This window comes from Halichoerus grypus, chromosome 1, assembly GCF_964656455.1.
Source record: "Halichoerus grypus chromosome 1, mHalGry1.hap1.1, whole genome shotgun sequence".
Taxonomy (NCBI): Eukaryota; Metazoa; Chordata; class Mammalia; order Carnivora; family Phocidae; genus Halichoerus; species Halichoerus grypus.
This window is the reverse complement of record NC_135712.1, coordinates 213411569-213432116: the sequence shown is the minus strand read 5'-3', so window position 1 is coordinate 213432116 and position 20548 is coordinate 213411569. Positions and strand designations below refer to the sequence as shown.

General features: G+C 55.4%; 2 protein-coding genes across 2 annotated transcripts; one reads left to right on the top strand and one right to left on the bottom strand.

Annotated features, from left to right (window-relative positions):
• Nucleotides 1-236: 236 nt before the first annotated feature.
• On the bottom strand, nt 237-7123 carry TMIGD2 (transmembrane and immunoglobulin domain containing 2). Its single transcript, XM_036116038.2, has 5 exons — nt 7040-7123; nt 4659-5009; nt 1141-1176; nt 931-1032; nt 237-685 (listed from the first exon to the last, which is right to left on the bottom strand). The coding sequence occupies exons 1-5, from the start codon at nt 7083-7085 to the stop codon at nt 246-248; spliced, it is 975 nt and encodes a 324-aa protein (XP_035971931.2). The 5' UTR covers nt 7086-7123; the 3' UTR covers nt 237-245.
• A 1894-nt stretch (nt 7124-9017) lies between these two features.
• On the top strand, nt 9018-20531 carry FSD1 (fibronectin type III and SPRY domain containing 1). Its single transcript, XM_036116004.2, has 13 exons — nt 9018-9149; nt 10142-10237; nt 10456-10587; nt 11373-11474; nt 12375-12397; nt 12594-12715; nt 13153-13362; nt 17093-17191; nt 17976-18135; nt 18488-18567; nt 19692-19943; nt 20043-20131; nt 20226-20531. Exons 1-13 carry the CDS (start codon nt 9135-9137, stop codon nt 20334-20336), a joined length of 1491 nt encoding a protein of 496 aa, XP_035971897.1. The 5' UTR covers nt 9018-9134; the 3' UTR covers nt 20337-20531.
• Nucleotides 20532-20548: the final 17 nt, after the last annotated feature.

Genomic DNA, 20548 nt, shown 5'->3' with positions numbered 1-20548 from the left:
ACAACGACCCAGGGAAGGGGGTGCTTCCAGCTCAAGGTGCTGTGTGGAGGTCGGGGGCATCACTTCTCTGCTAATTGGACATGACTCTCCAAGGATAAGAGGAGGGAGGTGGCCAGTCATCACAGAGCCCCCTCACCACAGTGGACTGTCCCCCAGCCATCCTGGGGCTCAGGAACCCCCAGACAACCCCTCAGATATCTTTAACACCCCCCAACTCACAAAATCTGGCTCTCCTTTATAAGCCTTTATTGAGCGCTCTGGGGGTGAGGGAGGAATCCGGCATTATAGTAATGAGGACGGGGTCTTGGGCTGGGCCGTTGGACTCCCTGACTCTTCGGGAAATCAGTCACATCTTCACGTGGCCATTGGTGGGAGGGGATCTTTTCTGGGGTTTCCAGTCCTCTCCCCACTTCAAGGAGCCCTCTTGGCCACTGCTGCCCAGAGGGGCGTGGGTCAGGAGAGACGCGGACGGTAGATATGGGGTGACTCGACCTGGGGCTGGGGCAAGGCTTCTGGGCCAGGCGCTGCTGGGGGCTGGGAGGCTGGGGGAAAGAGATGGAATAGAGGCTCTGGCTCTTCTGGTCCGCCCTGGGGGTGTCCAGCACCTGCCCCTCCACACGCCACGCCGTAGTCTTCTTTGGGGCCCTCCGGGGCTGGTAAAGGACGTTTCCGTAGAGAGGATGCTCTGCAAAGGTGGGAGGGAGGGATGACACAGTCTAAGAGGGGAAAATCCCATGAGACAGCCTGGCTTTCTCCAGCCTACCTCTGCTCTCGCCCACCGGGCGCAGCCCCACCCGCCCTCCTTCCAGAAGGGGCAGATGGGGCGCGCTCGGCGTGCGGGTCAAGCGGCTGCAGTTCCCGCCTCCGCCACGCGGGGCAGGGGCGCCGGCGGAACCCGTCTGCCGCCCTCCCCGCCACCTGCGCGGTTACCTGAGTCCTCGCGCCGGCTGCGACGGCGGCTCCAGACCCAGGCGCTCAGCGCGATGGCGACCACGGCCACGCCCCCTGCCACCAGCGGCGCCACCAGGAGTCCTGGGGAGGGGAGTGCGGGGCGGTCTGACGGGGGGTGGGGCTGGAGGCGGGGCGGTCTGACGGGGGCGGGGGGCGGGGCTGGAGGCGGGGCTCGCGGCCGGGGCTCACCTGAGTCGACCGAGGTCTGGTTCGTGGGCTGGCCATCTGCAGAGAAGAAACCTGTGTCTCGGGGGTGCTCACCTTCGAGTCCAGCCTCCACCCTTCAGGGTCAGAGCCCCCCCATCCCAGTGGGACGTCAGCATTCCGCCCCTGCCTTGCTGCGTGAGTCCGGGCAGGTGTCCCTCCGGACCCGTTTCCTCTTCTGAAAAACGAGGCGGCCCATTTCTGCCTTGCTCAGTTATTGTAAAGTAATCGCCGAATGGATTTTTTCATCATGAGCTCCATCATCCTTGCCATGAACCCCATCACCCCCATAATAGACTCCACCATTCCCATCACAAGCCCTGTCATCCCCATAAGCCCCATCACTGACATGAGCTCCATCATTCCCACCGTGAGCTCCACGATCCTGGTCATGGGATCCACCATCTTTACGGCTCCTGTATTTTGAGCTCAACTCTGCCGTCAAGCGCATTTTACGTACAAGGAAACAGTCTCAGCCTGAGTCACTTGCCTGGGGTCATGCACCCAGGCAGGAAGTGCCTTGCTTTGAACAAAGGTGTTGCTCACCTCAGCTCCCCTTTCCTTTTCTGTTTCTTGCTTTGAACAAAGGTGTTGCTCACCTCAGCTCCCCTTTCCTTTTCTGTTTCGGGAAAAAAGAAAAGAAAGAAAAAAGAAAAAAAGGAAAGGAAGAAAAAGCTTATACTGTCCTGACCTTTTGAGTCTTGCTGAGTAATCAGCCTAACAGACATAAATAATCACTTAGGTTTACTGAGGACTTGTCATGTTCCAGACCCTGTAATAAACTCTTTGGATATAATTAACTTCAAATTCACCTAACCCATAGCTAAGGAAACAGGCACAGAGGGGTCAAGTTACTTGCCCAAGGTCACAGAGCAAGTGAACAGCAGAGTGGGGACATGTTCCCAGGTCTGCATAGTTGATATAAACTCCAGCCAGAGGCTCCTGGTGTGACTAAGATGAGGCCCAGTGCTCCTGACCTCTTCGCCTTGTATGTTTTAAAGTTGGCGTCGGGGGGCACCTGGGGGGCTCAGTCGGTTAAGCGTCTGCCTTAGTCCGCAGATTGTGATCCCAGGGTCCTGGGATCGAGCCCTTACGTCGGGCTCCCTGCTCCGCGGGGAGCCTGCTTCTCCCTCTGCCTTCACCTCTGTGTGTGTGTGTGTCTCATGAATGAATAAATAGGATCTTAAAAAAAAAAAGTTGGCTTTGGTCCCTGGGGGCTACCAAGCACTGTTGGGGGAGGGGAGAGCCAGCTGTGTGTGGCTGGAGACAGACCGGCCGCATCCCTGCAGATGCCGACAATGCACAGCCTGGTGCCTCTGCAATCCAGATTCTGCTAATTGGTAATTGGCCCTCTCATTACTAGAAGGTGGGGGCAGGCGGGACAGCCATAAGGCATGGCCCTAGAGGCAGGCGGTGGGAGGGTCCTGCCAACAGGAGAGGAACGGGCATCTCTTTGGGCCAGGAACTGGGGAGGTGCTCCATCCTGCCTCATGGGTCCAGGCATGTGCCCAAGGCCCTCAGGAACCACTGAGAGAGCACGAGCCCCCTCTGGGTCTGCTGGAGTCTCCAGGCCCTATGCAGGGTTTGGCCCAAAGTGGGTTGTCATGCCGAGTAGAGGGAGTGTATGAGCTGGGCTTTTGAGAAAGCTGGCTGCATCCCTGGCTCGTGTATGTGGCTGGACACGTCTAGGCCTTCTCTGGGCCTCAGCTTTCTCATCTCTAAATGGAGGCAGCTGGCTTAGCTGAACTGGGAAATTCCTTCTAGCCTTGAGAATCAATGGCTTTCAATGTGGATTCTAGAATTATCTGTCCTAACAGACTCTGAGACTGAAAAATTCTAAAAGCCTGTTTAAAATATTTAAGATACTGCAATTCTAAGATTCTAGAATCATCTATTCCTTTACGTCAGTTTCTCAACCTTTTTTCATTATCACCCCCCAAAGAGACTTTTAAAATCTTACTTTGTTTCCCCATGACATTTTAGTACCACAGATACAGTGTGAATCTATGTACTGCCCATACATCTATGCTTTATACATAAAAAAATAAAATCTTTGTTGCTCCCCAAGAACCAATTCTTGCCTCCTTAGGAGCAAGATTCCCCATTGAGAATGCTGTAGTTCTAAGAGCCTAGACTTCTATGCCTCTAGGATTCTAGAACTGCAAGATTCTGTTTTGTGGTTCGAGATCCTAGAATTGTCTGAGGCACAACAGAAATGTGTTGGCCAAAGACCAGTTGTAATTTGTTCACAGCACCCTTATTCGTGATTGCCAACAACAAGGAGCTGCCGAAATGCCCATCCATAGGAAATTGGATTGATGGATGGTGGTGGGTCTACAGCAAAGAGAAAGAGCATCCCGCTGCTGCATGACCAAGATGGACGTACCTTCTGGCCGAGTGGGGGATTCAATGTTGAATGAAAAAAGCCAGGCACAGAAGAGAATGCACTCTATGATTTCCCTTAAGTAGCACACAAAGCCAGGCCAAATAAGTCTATGCAGCCAGAAGTCAGGATGATGTGTGTGTGCATGGGTGGGGGGAAGGGATCCAGGAGGCAGGAAGTCTTGTTTCTTCAGCTGCGTGGTGGTACAAGGGGTGGGCTCGGGCTATGGTCTGAATGTGTCCCCCTGCAATTCCTACGTGGAGTCCTAACCCCTGGAGGTGATGGAAGGAGGAGGTGGGACCTCAGAAGGTAATTAGGTCCTGAGCCCTCACGAATGGCATATGTGTTCTTATAAAAGACACATCACTGCCTCTTCCTCCAAGTGAAGGGTGCCAACTACCAAGCACGGTGAGGGTCCTCACCAGAACACGACCATGCTGGGGCCCTGACCTTGGACTTCCAGCCTCCGGAACTATGAGAAATAAGTTTCTGCTGTCTACAAACCACCCCAGTCTGCAGTATTTTGTTATAGCAGCCCAAATGGACGAAAGCATCCACTAAGCCGGCCACTTACAATATGCGTTGTTTTCTGTATGTCGGAGATACTTTAATAATACATTTTTTAAAAAAAGATTCTGGGATTGTGTTTAGTCAAAATTCCAGAATTACATGTATTCAAGAGTCTTCATGATTGCAGTATTCAGGAAGAAGTCTCAGCAAACTTTAGCCTGTGGATCCAATTAGGCCCACTACCTGTTTTTTTAAATAAAGTTTTATTGGAACCTAGCCCCACCCATTCACGCCTGTCCAGTCTATGGAGGATTTCACGCTATAATGGCAGAGTGGAGTCGTTGCCACGTAGAACACAAATTAGAAAATATTTACTCTGTGGGCCTTTACAGAATGTTTGCTGAGTCCTCATCTAGAATTATAAGTTCCAGCATGTCTTTGGTTCTGCAAGTCTAGATTTTGATGTTCCTGACTTTGCAGGATCTCTGTTTCTAAGACTCCCATTGGAAGAATTTAGAGTTTATGTTCCTAGGAAGGAATTTGAGATTCTAGAGTTTTGAGATCCTGTAAGTTCCAAGAGCCCACTTCTTCCCTCCACTTGCTCCCATACCTTCCTCCACCAGGAGCTGCGTGCCATCGCCCTGCTCCACCTCCAACTTAGGAATCTCCACGGCCACCCAGCACACGTAGTCCCCACTGTCGTTGAGGCTCACGTGGTCCAGCTGCAGGGTGAGGTTGCCAGGCGGCTTCCAGGAAAGCAGCCTCCGGGGCCCGCAGACCCCCAGGCTGAGGCTGCCGTTGGTGATGTGCGGCTCACACAAGGAGACGTCGTCCTTGGTCCACCCAACCCGGAGCCGCTCCCAGGCTTGGGACTGTATCACCTGGCAGGCCAAGGTCACCTGGCTTCCCCGTGTCACCCGCAACCACTTGGGCTCCTGCTGCACTCTCAGGCCTGTGGCTCCTTGCAGGACGAGGGGATACAAGAAGTGAGTAAGGCTGGTGTGTGTGTGTGTGTGTGTGTGTGTGACTTACTCCCCCAGTGAGCCCACAGGGCTGAGGCTACGTGATCTTTGCAAGATCACGTCTCACTGAGGCTCAAAGTCTTTTTTTTTTTTTTTTAAGATTTTATCTATTTATTTGACAGAGAGGGTGAGAAAGCACAAGCAGGGGGAGCAGCAGACAGAGGGAGAAGCAGGCTCCCTGATGAGCAGAGCTCGATCCCAGGACCCTGAGACCATGACTAAGCTGAAGGCAGATGCCCAACCATCTGAGCCACCCAGGAGCCCTTCAAAGTCTTCATTTGTGAAATGGGTTTAACTTTCTTTCGGCACTTGGGAGATTTCAGGGAGGACTCTATGACCAGTCCAGCTCTCGGCACACAAATATCGCCTTGTGTGTGTGCCAAGCCCTGTTCTGGACACCACAGACACAGACAGACGTGATGGAGACAGACAGAAATTCCTGCCCCACTCTGGAGCTGACAGTCTGGGAGGAGAGAGAGAGAGAGACATGGGACGTCATAAAGTGAGAATCCTGATGGAGGATAAGGATGAGATGAGAGAAAATCTACTTATGGAGGGTGGTCAGGGAAGGCTTCTCAGAGGAGGTGATGAAATGGTAAGAAGTAGCCAGTGGTGGGAAGAAAGGAAAATGGAGGAAGAGCACTCCAGGCAGAGGGATCAGGCCATGCAAAGGCCCTGGGCACAACCATGCCTGGTATGTTGGAGAAAGAGCAAGGAGGCCCTTGTGGCTGGAGCAGAGTGACTGAGGGGGAGAGAGGGAGGAAGTGGAATTGGAGAGAAGATGGCTTATACAAGGCTTTGCAGGCCACAGGGTGGAGGTGGGGAAAGGGGAGCAGTTTGCTTTTTAATCTAAGTGTGATAGGAAACCAGGGGAGCAGGGGAAAACATGGTCCATTTAAGTTTTTTTTTTTTAATTTATTTTATTTATTTGAGAGAGAGAGAGAGCATGCAAGCAGGGGGAGGGGTAGAGAGAGAGAGAATTTCAAGCAGAACCCCACCCCCACACTGAGCACAGAGCCTGATCTCAGGATGTCACGACCCTATGAGATCATGCCCTGAGCTGAAATCAGGAGTCAATGCTCAACCAACTGAGCCACCCAGGCACCCCCCAATTTAAGTTTTAAAAAGATCACCCTGTGCTGTGTTAAGAACAGACTGTGGGGGTGGGAGAGGGGTTCAGGGGTGGCTGGGGGATGAGGGTCCACGAGCATAGTAACGGGGGCTGGACCCTGGAAAAAAGCGATCAGCAGCCGAATGGATTGAGAAAAGGAAAGAAGGACGGTAGCAGATTCCCAAGGTTTTAGCCTCAGGGACTGTGTGAAGGGCGGTGGCTTTGGGCCAATATGGAGGATCTTGACAGAGGAGCAAGGCTGGAGTAGAAGAAAAGTTTGCTTTGGGCCCCTGAGATGTCTGAGATACCTATCAGATCCCCCAGAAGGGGTATGTTCAGCTCAAGTTCCTGGACTTTGATATGCAATCGCAGCGGATGCTAGAGAGATGAGATCCAGGCGGATGGAAGAGCAGGTGCAAAGGCCCCGGAGGTGGGATCGAGCTTGGTGTATTGGGAAAAAAAGGAAAGAAAGGAAGGAAGGAAGGAAGCAAAGTAGGAAGGAAGGAAAAAAGAAAGAAAGAAAGAAAGAAAGAAAGAAAGAAAGAAAGAAAGCAAGCCAGCAGGCCAGACAAGGGTGAGAAAGGGAAAGCTGTGGAGGGTGGAGATGACAGAGGCCAGCGGAGCTAGCTCAGGCAAGCCTGGTGTGTAGGTCGTGGTGTGAGTTTTACTCTAGAGACCCACTCTGAGGATCCTGCTAGAACCCTTCAAGCCTTGTAAGGTTCTGAGTATCAGAGAGAAACAGGCCCTATTTAGCAGAGCACAGAGATTGGGTTCCAGGGGCTGGGAACCAGGGGGCAGGCTGCTGGGGTGATGGACAACAGGAGGGAGGGCAGAGGGGAGGGGGGCCCAAGTACTCACCCCAGAACTGCACCAGGAGGACCAGCGCTGTGCCCAGGGACTCCATTCCTGGCCCACCAGGCCCCCCTCTCCTGGCGGGCGCCCCACCCCCCAACTCCCCATCCTAAGTGACAGACTTCCTGCCACAATCTCCACCCCCCACCACAGAGGCAGATGTGACAGCCAGGCCAGACGTCTAGTAACTAATCCTGGTTAGGGCTCCGCTGCCTCCCCTCTGGTGCCTGGGTTCCCCCAAAGATTTTTTGTTTTTGTTTTTGTTTTTTCTTTAATCTGAAAAGCAGTATGTGTATGTCAATGGAATAATGTGTCCCAGTGAGTGCAAATCTTTCTGGGAGATGCTATTTTTTTTAAAGATTTTATTTATTTATTTGACAGAGAGAGACACAGCGAGAGAGGGAACACAAGCAGGGGGAGTGGGAGAGGGAGAAGCAGGCTCCCGCCGAGCATGGAGCCCGATGCGGGGCTCCATCCCAGGACCCTGGGATCATGACCTGAGCCGAAGGCAGATGCTTAACGACTGAGCCACCCAGGTGCCCTGGGAGATGCTATTTAAACACACCTGAGGGCGCCTGGGTGGCTCAGTCGGTTCAGCGGCTGCCTTCTGCTCAGGTCGTGATCCCGGGGTGCTGGGATCGAGCTTCCACATCAGGCTCCTCGCTCAGCAGGGAGCCTGCTTCTCCCTCTCCCTCTGCTTGCTGCTCCCCCTGCTTGTGCGTTCTCTCTCTGTCAAACAAATAAATAAATAAAATCTTAAAAAAAAAAGAATAAATAAACACACCTGAGCTGACAGGGGCACGTTGGAAGGTTAGGTGAGGCAGGTGTGGGAACGGGGCAGGCAGCAGAGGCCTGAGCTTGGATTGAAGATCGGAATCCTAGCTTCAATTATTTGGCCCCCAAAATGTCTTCCTTTGAGGTTCAGAGTAGATTTGTGCTGACGGCTTCAGGTCCCACGACAGGTATGGGGGGGGTCCCCTGTCCCCACAGCCTGCACAGAAGTTTGGGGGCCCAGTGGAGCGAGTTCGTAGGCCCTGGGATTTCTCCCAGCCCTGCATTTGTCACCCTGGGGGGGGGGTGGGGTGGGAGGAGGTGGCAGAATTCAGGCCTCAATGTGTCACCCTAACCACATGATGACCTCTTTTCTCACCCAAAAAGAAGAGGGCCTGTGTGCTCGAAATCGCCGTTACTATCAACCACAGGATGACCCCTGACTGCGGCGACACTCCGCCCACACGGCCCCAGCAGACACACACACAGCTTCCCAGCCTCCCCTACCCAGGCCACCTCCTCCCTCCGACTTTCTTCTCAAACTCTACCCTTCCCCCACCAACTCTACCCTTCCCCCACAGTCCGCCCAGAGGCAATGCTGGAGATCCTGGATAGATCTGGCCCCAGGCTGACAGGGAAGACCAAGCTGGACACAGACATTCAGAGACCTGTGGCTTCCGGTCAGGCAGACAGGCTTCTGGAGGAGGGGATGTGAGAGCCTAGGGCTTTGTGGGATGCACAGGAGTTCAGTTGTGCCTTGGGGAGAGAAAGGGCATTGGAAGCTGAACATCAGCCACGGCAAAATGTAAATGCTAGGAGTAAATGCAAGGACTGTGAGCGGTTAGGGGCCAGATCTCATTGCGGGAGAGTATGGAATTCCAGTTTGAGGAACAGCCACGAAATGGCATGGGTGCAAGAGTGGGGAGGCTTAGGCACCAAGAGGGCTAGGGATGGGCTCGAGGTCACACAGCAGGGCCAGGGGTCGAACCCAGGCAACCTGCTTCCCAGCTCCGGGCTCTCCGCAGCTCAGTCATCACTACCAATGCCGCCTGGCGGGCCCCAGGCTCTGGGGGTCCCTGTTCTCAGGGGCCCCAGGCTCTGGGGTCCCTGTTCTCAGGGACCCCAGCGCGGGACTACGTTTCCCAGCTTGCCGCGGGGAGCGCGCGTGCGCACTGCGGCCAGTGATGGAGCGCTGACGGGGGGCGCGGCGGCGGCGGCGGCGGGGAGGGCTCGGCGGGCCATTGGCTCGTGGTCGCGGCAAAGGCAGCTTGAGGACTAGAAGAGCGAGCGGGGCTCGCGGGCCGGGCCGGGGACGACCTGGGCTGAAGCCATGGAGGACCAGAGGGTAGGACCGGGGCGGGGCGGGGCGGGGCGGGGCCCCGGGCGGGGGTGGACAAGGGGGAGGGGACCAGGTGATGCCGCAGCGCCCCCCCCACCCCCGCAGCTGCTTTGCGGCCGAGGCCCCACCCCCGCCCCAACCCCGCCCGGATCAAGCCCCCTAATTCGGGACGCAGCACCCCCAGCCGTCGCCCCGACCTCTCCTCCTCTTGGCCGGGGTCCAGGCGCATCCCCTCCATGCCGCCCACGCGCACCCAGAATCCTGGCCCCAGCCTTGACCCATCCCCCACGCCTTCCATCCGGACTGCGGACCAGGTGTCGGGTCTCTGCCCCGCCCCGGAGGACGCCCCTCTAGCTCAGCCCAGGTGGTCCCACGATCCTGCTCCCCCAGGAAAGGGACACGTCCGAGGCCTGGGTCAGGGTTCCAGGCCCCAGCAGGATCCTCCCGCGCGGCTTCCTTCTCTCCAGGCGTCCCCTCACCCAGACCTCGGTCCCCCACTCCCCAGTTACCTGGGCTCTCAGGCACCCTGTTCTCCAGGTTCCTCTTTTCTTTTTTCTAATCCCTGTTCCCAAGGTATCCCCTTCCCCAGGATAGCCCATTTTCTACCGGCATGATTCTGCTCTGGGGTTTTCTTTCCCCAAGGTAGCCCCTCACCCCATGCCCCGCCCTCAGTAGATAGGTACAAGGTTGAGGGCTTTGTGCTGAGGCGGACCTGGCTCAAGCCCAGGGTCTGCCCCTTCCCCAGAGGTTCTTTGTGAGCCTCAGTTTCCTCCGCTGTAAAATGGGCATGCTTGCAGTGTCCATCTGCTAAGTGAGGGAAGATAGGGCCAGAGCTTTGCCCAGGGCCTGCCTCGTGGCGGGTGCCTGAGCTCACTGGCGCTGTGGCTCCCACATCTCCTGGATCTCGGGAAGGCAGAGTGGGAGCCCCAGGTGGGGGAGCCGGGCCTGCCCGAGGGGCTTACCGGCCCTGCATGTGTGCGTGCTTCCGGTGGCGGCAGGAGGCGCTGCGGAAGATCATTACCACCCTGGCTGTGAAGAATGAAGAGATTCAAAGCTTCATCTACTCCCTCAAGCAGATGCTGCTGAACGTGGAGGTGAGGAAGGAGCCTCTGCAGGAGGGATGGAAGGAGGTGGGGAAGTCTTGGACAGGTGGGTGGAAGGGATGGAGGGAGGGTGCAGCCATGGGAGCTAGCCTGTTACTGCTGATGCCTGTCGGCCGTGGCCTGGCTACAGTGTCCAGGCCTCAGTTTCCCTATCTGAGCATAGGCTTTGGCCCACCCTGGCCTGTCTGACCCCACAACATCTCTCCAAGGCAAACTCCACCAAGGTGCAGGGGGACCTGGAGGCCGAGTTCCAGTCCCTCTTTTCCCTCCTGGAGGAGCTGAAGGAGGGCATGCTCATGAAGATAAAGCAGGACCGGGCCAGCCGCACCTACGAGCTGCAGGTGTGTGTTGGGTGGGGTGGAGGGGGGGAACTCTCCCAGACCCCCATCCAGACCCGATTCCCCCATGGCACCCCCTCAGACTCAGCAGAGCCCATCTGGCCTGTGTCTTCCTCCAAATCTGCTCCTCGTCCCGCACCGCTTCTTGGAAAGGCCCCTAAGTGTCTCCAGTGTCCAGAACCAGACACCCCAGTGGCACTGGCCTCAGTTCCTCTTTTTCCTGGTCTCTTCTCTGCCCCCTCACTGGCTGTCATCCATCAATCCCCCACGCCCACCTGCTCCCCTTGATCTCTGTTCCTACCACCTCCCTCTCACCTTCTCCGTCACCACAGCCCCACCCCCACATCTGACTCCTCCTCCCCTCCAGTCCTCACCTCCAATTTCTCAGCCCTTCCCACTGGTCCCCCAGATCTGGCAACACCCACTCTTGCCAAACACCCCCCCCCCCAACCCCATGGCTCCTGTGGGGTCTCAGACTCTAAACGGAGGTCCTGGAGCTGAATCAAAGCCTCCTGGACAACTTTCTAACATCCCGGGTTCCCAATCCCAGGAGAATTTGGGGCCCCGAGGCTCAGGTGTGGCCTGGACAGGCGAGTTTTTAAGAAAGAGATCCCCAGGTGATTTTGAAGTGCTGCCAGGAGTGAGGCCCCATTTCCCTCCACCCTCCCTCCCCCATCTGGAGTTGGAGAAAGGCATGGCGCCCTGAATCCCAAAGGCAGTGGGGAGCCCCAGAGGGTTTGCTGCAGTGGGGTGAGGTGTCTCTTCCCTCGGTGCCATGCCACTCCCAGAACCAGCTGGCCGCCTGCACTCGGGCCCTGGAGAGCTCAGAGGAGCTTCTGGAGACAGCCAACCAGACCCTGCAGGCCACAGACAGCAACGACTTCCATCAGGTGGGCACCTCAGAAGCCATACTGGTAGGGCTAGGCCATAAAATACAGGACACCCGGTTAAATTCGCGTTTCAGATCAAGCCCAAGTGATTTTTTTAGTATAAGTGTGGCCCGTACAACATTTAGTATAAGTATGTCCCAAAGATCCCACGGAACATACTTATGCTAAAAAATTATTTGTGGTTGATCTGAAATCTAAATTTAACAAGGACTAATTTGTTTAGTGTAAGCAGATCCCATGCAAATGTTTAGTATTAAAGTATTTCCAGATGTTGCATGGAACATATTTATACTAAAATGTTTGTTGTGTATCTGAAATTCAAATTTAACAAATTTTTTAAAAGATTTTATTTATTTATTTATTTTGAGAGAGAGAGAGCAGGGGGAGGAGCAGAGGGAGAGGGACAAGCAGACTCCATGCTGAGCATGGAGCCCGACATGGGGCTGGATCCCACAATCCCGAGATCATGACCTGAGCTGAAACCAAGAGTCGGACGCTCAACCAACTGAGCCACGCAGGTGCCCCTAACAACAATGAATAATTTTTTAGTATAATATGTCCCATGCAATATCTAGTATATGTCCTAAATATAGAATGGGACATATTTATACCAAAAAATCATTTTGTTTATCTGAAATGCAGATCTAACTGGGCATCCTGTATTTTTATTTGCCAAGTTGACTAGCTGGATATAATGGGCACCAGGCACTGGGGATGGGGGTGGGGGTAGGAGCCTGTCTTTGCCCCTATCCCTTTGGGGCACAGCCAAGCGTTTCTGCCCCAGTGGTGGGGGACTTTGGCCAGTGGCTGCCCCTCTGGGCCTCAGTCTTCCTGTCTGTATAGTAGCTTTCTGATTCAATCAAGAAAACTCTTTGACTTTTATTCTGTCGCTTTTTCTAGGCTGCCAAGCAAGTCAAAGATGGGTAAGATGCTGGGATCTGGTTCCCACCCCAGTGCCCCGCCCCTGGTGTGAAGGTGGGGATGTCCAGGTGAGGGTCTCTGGGCCCAGAGCACTGGACCAGAACAAGGGGGAGTGGGTCTTCCACACACTTCCGAGAACCGGGCCTGGGCCCCCTTGAGACGCCTGCCAGCAGGCTGCCTCCACCTTCTTCCCTGCAGTGTGACAATGGCCCCTGCCTTCCGGCTGTCATTGAAGGCCAAGGTGAGCGACAACATGAGTCACCTCATGGTGGACTTCGCGCAGGAGCGGAGGATGCTACAGGCACTCAAGTTCCTACCTGGTGAGAAGAGAACTTTCTCGGGGCCTTGATTTCAGGCCAGTGGTACCCTGAGAAAGGCCGCAGCGAGCCTGGCTTTGGGACCCCAGAGGCGTTGGCCCTGGGGGTGGAGCCCCGAGGCTCCCGTTCCCGTGTGGGTGGAGCCACGAGCAAGCCCACCCCCCAGGGGCTGAGCCCTGAAAGGCCCCACCCACCAGGGGTGGAGTCTCATGAAGGCCACACTCCTATCAGAGAATTCTGAAAATAGTCTACTTCTAACTGGTGGAGTCACAAGAAGGCCCAGCCCTTTGTTGGTTGAACCCTGAGAAAGCTCTTCCCCGCCGCCCCACCCTGGGGAAGCTCCACCCCTGGACCTCAGTACCCGGAGGGGCCCCGGCCCCAAGAAGGCCTAAGGTGCTGGTGGTGGAGTTTCAGTAAGGTGGCCCCTCTTTCCTGGACAGTGCCCAGCGCCCCTGTGATTGACCTGGCCGAGTCCCTGGTAGCAGACAACTGTGTGACCTTGGTGTGGCGCATGCCGGACGAGGACAGCAAGATTGACCACTACGTGCTGGGGTACCGGCGGACCAACTTCGAGGGCCCTCCCCGTCTGAAGGAGGAGCAGCCCTGGATGGTCATCGAGGGCATCCGGCAGACGGAGTACACGCTGACTGGTAAGGGCAGCTCAGCCCTGCTGCCGAAACCCCTCCCCTTCCACCCTCCCAATCCGGTGCGGCTCGGCAATTCCAGGATCCCCTTTCTTTTTTTTTTTTTTTTTTTTAAAGATTTTATTTATTTATTTGACAGAGAGAGAGAGAGCTAGAGAGGGAACACAAGCAGGGGGAGTGGGAGAGCGAGAAGCAGGCTTCCTGCCGAGCAGGGAGCCCGATGCGGGCCTCGATCCCAGGACCCTGGGATCACGACCTGAGCCGAAGGCAGACGCTTAACGACTGAGCCACCCAGGCGCCCCAGGATCCCCTTTCAACTGGGAGGCCTGGCTGGGCTGATCAGGAGTAACAGAAAGTAATAATAATGAAAACGATATTGATGCTCGCCCCTGCATTGTTAATGGAGGGCTTACTAAATGTTTTACCCCCATGTAATGGACAGGCTTATCAGCATTTTACAGATGAGGGAACTGAGGCCCCGGGGAGAAGGCATTCTCCATCCCCAGCTACCATCCAGCATTTGTTCATTCCAGTGTATTGAGCGCCTACGGTGTACCGGGCGGGGCCCTTGCATTAGTCAGCAAAACGGACGAAAACCCCTCCCCTCGTGGAGCTGGCGTCCTCCCAGTGTTTGGGGATTTCCTTGGCAGATGTAAGAGAGCAGAATGCGTGGGGGGGATCCCCCAGCCGGTGGGGGAGGGTCTGAGGACGGATAAAATCAGGGGTTCCCTAATGAGTTTCAGAAGCGGTCCTGAGCCAAGGGAAATCCTCAGCGGCAGGGAGAGTCTTGCTGACAAGATAACCATCACCACAGCTCTTGGGCTGTAATCAGCCTGTTCTTTATCTGTAATTAGCATACATGGTTAATAATGAGCACGCTAATTGCAGGAAAGAAAAGCTACCAGCCGGCAAGAGGGCCTGTCCTTTGCATCGGAATCAAAATAAACATACCCCACTTTTCCCCCGATATATATATATTTTTATTATTATGGCCAAATACATATAACATAAAATTTACATCTTAACCATTTTTTTTAAAGATTTTGATTTATTCATTTATTTGAGAGAGTGAGAGAGAGAGAGAGAGAGCACATGAGAGGGGGGAGGGTCAGAGGGAGAAGCAGACTCCCTGCCGAGCAGGGAGCCTGATGCGGGACTCGATCCCGGGACTCCAGGATCATGACCCGAGCCGAAGGCAGTCGCTTAACCAACTGAGCCACCCAGGCGCCCCCATCTTAACCATTTTTAAGGGTCCACTTCGGTAGTAGTAAGTGCATTCATAACGTTGTAAAGCCATCATACCATCTTCATCACTCTCCATCTTGCAAAACTGAAACTCTGTCCCCATGGAACACTGACTCTTCAGCCCCTGGCTCCCACCATCTACTTCCTGCCCCTGTGATTTTTAATACTTTTAGTACCTAACGTGAGCAGAATCCGACAGGATTTGCTCTTTCGTGTCTGGCTTATTTCACCGAGTGCGGTGTCCCCGGGGGTCATCCATGTTGTAGTGCGGATCAGGGTTTCCTTCCTTTTTCAGGCTGAATAGCGTTCCCGTGTGTGGACATACCCGGTTTTCACCACTAGTATCGGCTTCCGTAACGATAGTTCAATGTCAAAGCCGAGGAACCGACACGAGCGTATTCTGCGGTGTTGATCCACATTTCCCTGGTGATTCAGTACGCCTTCATCCGTGTGTGTGTGTGTGTAATCTCTCCCCTGTGCAGTTTTCTCCCGCGTGCAAATTCACGTAACCGCCACCACGGTCAAGGTGGCGGGCTGCTGTATTCAGGCTTCCTGATGCATCACCCCCTCGCCATACCCTCCTGCCTTCGACAAAATTTCTAGCGAGTGAATTCCGCAGGGCAGGAAGTCGAGTCCATGAACAGGTGTATGGTACTGAGGTTGCAGATGAGCACACTCCTCTGGCGAACTAACCCCTGTGGTTATTTGGAGCCCACCTGCCATCTCGACTGCTCGGACAGTCAGGAGGGTTTTGGTTTAGTGTTTGTAACTTACATGCCTCCACTCATCGCATCCTCATGTGAACCCTGCTTAGGATGGGGAATATGATTGCTGGTTTGCAGAATAGGAAACTGAGGCCCGCAGTGAGTTCAGACCATCCATAATCAGATGGGTTCCGGGTTTCTAAAACTGAGCCTTCTGGTTGGTAATCTTTGCTTGGGGGCGGTAGACGGTGTCGCTGAGCAAAGTGCTGAACTCTTGGAGAAGGGGCTCCGAGAAGGGTGAGCCAGTGGTGGGCCCTTGGAGGAGGTGGCAGCCAGCCTGAGGCCCGAAAGAGAAGGGGCGGGTAGAGAACAGCCTTCTAAGCAGAGGAACAACCTGATCAAGGGCTCAGAGGCCAGAGCGCTGAGCCTTGTGTCTGGAACTAGTTAATTTTGCCACTCACATCTGTGGGGAGAAGGGAGAGGAGGAATGGGGTCTTTACCTGGAGAGCAAGGGGAGCTATGGGAGGTTTTAGAACAGGGGGTGCTGAGTGCTGTTTGGGATGATCAGAGAATGGGCATTCCATGAGGAACACTCAGGAGGCACCTGGACATGTGGTTTGGGCTAGAGGTTGGGCTGTGGGTGCTGTGGTGGATGGATGGTATGTGAGGGGCAAGAAGGGGTCAGGGAGCAAGCAGAGTGAGATGAGTAAGGGCCCCAGACTGAGTCGCCCTGACATTTAAGAGTGTCAAGGAGGGAGGAGCCTGCAAAGAGGACCTAGGGAGAACAAACAGAGGGGGCGTCCAGGAGACCACTGTGCCTTGGCTGCCAAGGGAAGAGAATGTTCTAGGAGGGAAGGAGTGGTCAGCCAGGAGGTCCTGCAAGGTGGGGACTGACAAAGCCAGAGGAGGGAGAGGGAGTGAGGCAGCAGAGAGGGGTTAGGGATGCAGACAGCTCTCTAAAGAGGTTTAGCTTGAGGGGAAACACAACTAAAGACAACTAGATAGTTGCTTTTTATTTTTTAAGACTGGAAGAAACTAATAAAAAAGGACATAAGGGAGTGTGAGGCATATCCTAGAAGTGGGGGACATTTTTACCCTGGCACGGCTCAATCCAGGGCTTCCAGCAACTGACTCGCTCACTGTTGTTCCCTGCGTTTGTTGGATCTGGGGGCTGCATTCTGAAGGAGGCTTGCCAAATGCACTGATAAATTTTCCCAAGAGGAGGGGCGCCTGGGTGGCTCAGTCGTTAAGCATCTGCCTTCGGCTCAGGTCATGATCCCAGGGTCCTGGGATCGAGCCCCACATCGGGCTTCCTGCTCTGCGGGAAGCCTGCTTCTCCCTCTCCCCCTCCCCCTGCTTGTGTTCCCTCTCTCGCTGTGTCTCTCTCTGTCAAATAAATAAATAAAATCTTAAAAAAAAATTTTTTTTTTCCCAGGAGGAGCTTCCTCCTAGTTGGCCAACCCAGAGAAGACAGTGACTCTGCTCCCTAGAATACCAGCCCAATGTCCCAGGGAAGATTCTTATTGGCCAGTTTGGGTCATGTGCTATTCCTGAACCTGCTGTTACTACTTCCTAAAGCATCCTGGTTCGCTAGTCTGGGTTGGAGGCGGAGCCAAGTTACACATAGTCCTGCCGGTGAATGAGGGTCAGGGTGGTTTCTCAGGGATAAGATGTCATTTGCAAGGTGCTCCTTAGAATGAGGAGTGGTGGGATTGCCCTGGGACACAGGGACCTATAACCAGTTGCTCAAGGTGTACACAATGTTGAGATCCCTCTGTTGCTCCTAGGTCTCAAGTTTGACATGAAATACATGAATTTTCGTGTGAAGGCCTGTAATAAGGCAGTCGCAGGCGAGTTCTCCGAGTCAGTGACCCTGGAGACACCAGGTGACTGCCCCCCCACCCTGCCTGTGACTCCATAACCCCTCACCCTGGGGCCCCAGGTACTGGTGTGTAATGATAATCTTCTAATCAGGGTTCTGTGACCCTTTTTGCTCTGGTTGCCAGGAAGCTCAGAGCTTAGTCCACAGTAGATTCCTCAGCCCAAGTGTCTAATATAAACCTGCTATTGTTTTTTGCTTTTGCAGTTGATCCCATTTTACCTGGATGGTTTTTATACTCTTTCCCTCTCTCTCTCACAAACACACACACTTACTCTCTCTTCTAAAAAAAAACAGATAAGGGCTCTTAGAGTGAGGGATGGGGTATCAGTCGTGAAGACCGATCTTACTCTCCTACAGCAACACCTTTGCATGCCCTTGTAGGAAGTCCTTCTGCAGTCTAGCTTAACTATGGTGCTATAGCCCAGCCCCTTTCCTGCCATTAATCCCCAGCGGAAGCACAGGGCACAAGCGCTTTGAAAATGCCTCCCGACCTACGGTACCTTTAGGCAACAAGCCCTCGGCCTTCACTCCCGCAGCTGCACGCTCTGCCCCTTCCGCGCTTCCCCGTCTGTCTGTCTTGGTGTCTTGCTGCCTGTCCTCTCTGTAGCTGTCTGCCCCTGAGTCCGTCCGTCAGTCTCTCTCTCTGTCTCTCTGTCTCAGTCGCCGTTGTCTTTTTCTGTTCTCTGTCCCTGTCACGGTGTGTCTTGGTCACTGTCTGTCTCTCTGTCTCTCTTTGTGTCTCTCCGGGTTTCCCCATCTCTGTGACTCCCTCGTCTGCCCGGCCCCAGCGTTCATGTTCCGCCTGGATGCGTCCACATCTCACCAGAACCTGCGGGTGGATGACCTCTCCGTGGAGTGGGACGCCATGGGCGGGAAGGTGCAGGACATCAAGGCTCGAGAGAAAGACGGCAAGGGGCGGACCGCGTCTCCCGTCAACTCCCCAGCGAGGTAGCCTGTCCCCCCCGCCCTTCCCTGAGTGTCTGATGGAGGAGATCAAGCTGGACAGGGACACCCAGAGTCCTGCGTGGTCAAGGCTGGGGTGGAAGGAGGGACATGGAGCTGGAGGAGTGCAAAGAGGAAATGAAGGGAGAAGAGGTTTTTCACTGGGTTTTGACGGGTGAATAGTTTTCCACATGAGGAAGGGCAGGGGCATGTTCTGATACGCGGGGCCCAGCACACGAAAAGAACCAAGTCCTGTGGAGGACTGATGAGAAGACCATGGTGGCTGGGTGGGCCAGGAAAACCCTCCTCTGGGGACAGTGAGGGCCGAACTGAGCCTTCCCCTCCCCGCCCCTCACAGAGGTGTGCCGTCCCCCAAGAGGATGCCCTCGGGTCGTGGGGGTCGGGACCGCTTCACGGCTGAGTCCTACACGGTGTTGGGTAAGGAGGAGCGAAGACAGGAGGGCAGAGGGGACACTCTGGGCAGGGCCCTGATGGTGGGGGGGGTGGGGGCGGAGAGAGCTTCAGCTGGGGAAACTGAGGCAGCCACCAACCAAGCTTTCTGGGAATGGGTCTAATAATGTGTTGCTGTGGCACTGGAGGAGTGGGAGGATTGGGAGTTGGGCTTCCTAGGGGTGGGGGGCAGAGCTTACGGAGGCTCTGGCCTAGAGATCAGCCAAGGGGGGGTGTCCTGCGGTTTGTGGAGTGCCTGGGATTTGCAAAGTAGCTGGAAAGAACGGTTGCCGGTCTTGGCTAGAGTTGGGGTTAGGGTAAGAAGCAGGGGAAGGGGTGGAGGGGGGCTGGTCTGCAGGGTGGCTGAGACCTCGCCTAGTTGTGGTCAGGAGAGTAGCTGAGGTCAGGGAGGAGCAGGCCCGGAGAAGAGACATATGTGGGGGTGAGCCCTGTATCTGTGGAGGAGCTGAGATGGTAGATGGACAGGAGCTGGGAGGGGGGAGGGGCAGGAGCTCGTAGAGAAGCTGAAGCTCAGGAGTCGCTGGATCAGGGAGGAGGTGAGCTGGCAAGAATCTGAATCTGAACCTGGGAGAGTGTGCACTCGGGGATTAGCTGAGATCCGGGAAGAGCTGAGGCCCAGAAGTTGGCCTCCGCCAGGAGCTGGGGTCTGGGTAGAATCTAGATTCACAAAGTGATAGGAAGGAGTCCCAGAGTGCCAGGGAGTGTCTGCGCTCCCGTAGGACTTGAGGCCTGTGGGAATATGTGGAGTCGGCCAGGAGCAAGGGTTTGGGGATTACGTAGTCTCTGGGAAGAACTGAGGACTGAGGAGTATCTGGAGGAAGTTTCTAAGGGCTGGAAGCATCTGGAAGGAGTAGCTCGGACCTGCAGAGAATCTGAAAGGATTAGTTGAGGCTTGGAGAGTATCTGGGCTTTCTGAGTATCTAGAGGAAGTGGATGCAGCCTGGGGACTACCTGGGAGGAATAGCTGGGAACTGAGGAGTATCTGGAGGGAAGAGCTGGGGTCTGGGGAGTACCGGGGTGACCACCCCTTTGTGGAAGGGCGTCTGGGGCCCGATTCCACCCGGCCCCCGCTGCCCCCCCCCCCCCCGCAGGGGACACGCTGATCGACGGTGGGGAGCATTACTGGGAGGTGCGCTACGAGCCGGACAGCAAGGCGTTCGGCGTGGGGGTAGCGTACCGCAGTCTGGGCCGCTTCGAGCAGCTGGGCAAGACGGCCGCGTCCTGGTGCCTGCACGTCAACAACTGGCTGCAGGTCAGCTTCACCGCCAAGCACGCCAACAAGGCCAAGGTGCTGGAACCCCCCGTGCCCGACTGCCTGGGCGTGCACTGCGACTTCCACCAAGGTGACCCCGAGCCCCGGTCGGCCTCGCGAGCCCCCCTCCCCGCCCGCTCTCTGCTGCAAGCCCCTCTCATCGCTCCCCCCCGCTCTGCCTCCACCCCAGGCCTCCTGTCCTTCTACAACGCCCGTACCAAACAGCTGGTGCACACGTTCAAGGCCAAGTTCACACAGCCCGTGCTGCCTGCTTTCACAGTGAGAACCCTTCCGCGGCGGGGAGGGGGGGGGGGCCGGGGGCTGGCTCTGCTCCTGAGCCTGCCCGCTCCCCTCACCGGTCACCGGTCCCCAGGTGTGGTGCGGCAGCTTCCAGGTGACGACAGGCCTGCAGGTCCCCAGCTCTGTGCGCTGCCTGCAGAAGCGGGGCAGTGCCACCAGCAGCTCCAACACCAGCCTCACCTAGGCCACTGGACCGCCCGCCCGGCCCGGCTGAGTTTGGGGAGCCCCCCCCCCAGGCCTTGGTTGTTTCAGCCGGCACCTTCTTCTCACTTTGCTGCTTGGAGCCTTAACTCCTGATTGGGGGGGTCACCAATGGGGAGCGGGCATCAGGGCGGGCCCTTGTCCCCACCTCACCTCCTAATAAAAGTCAATCACTGGCCAGGCCGTGCTGATGGT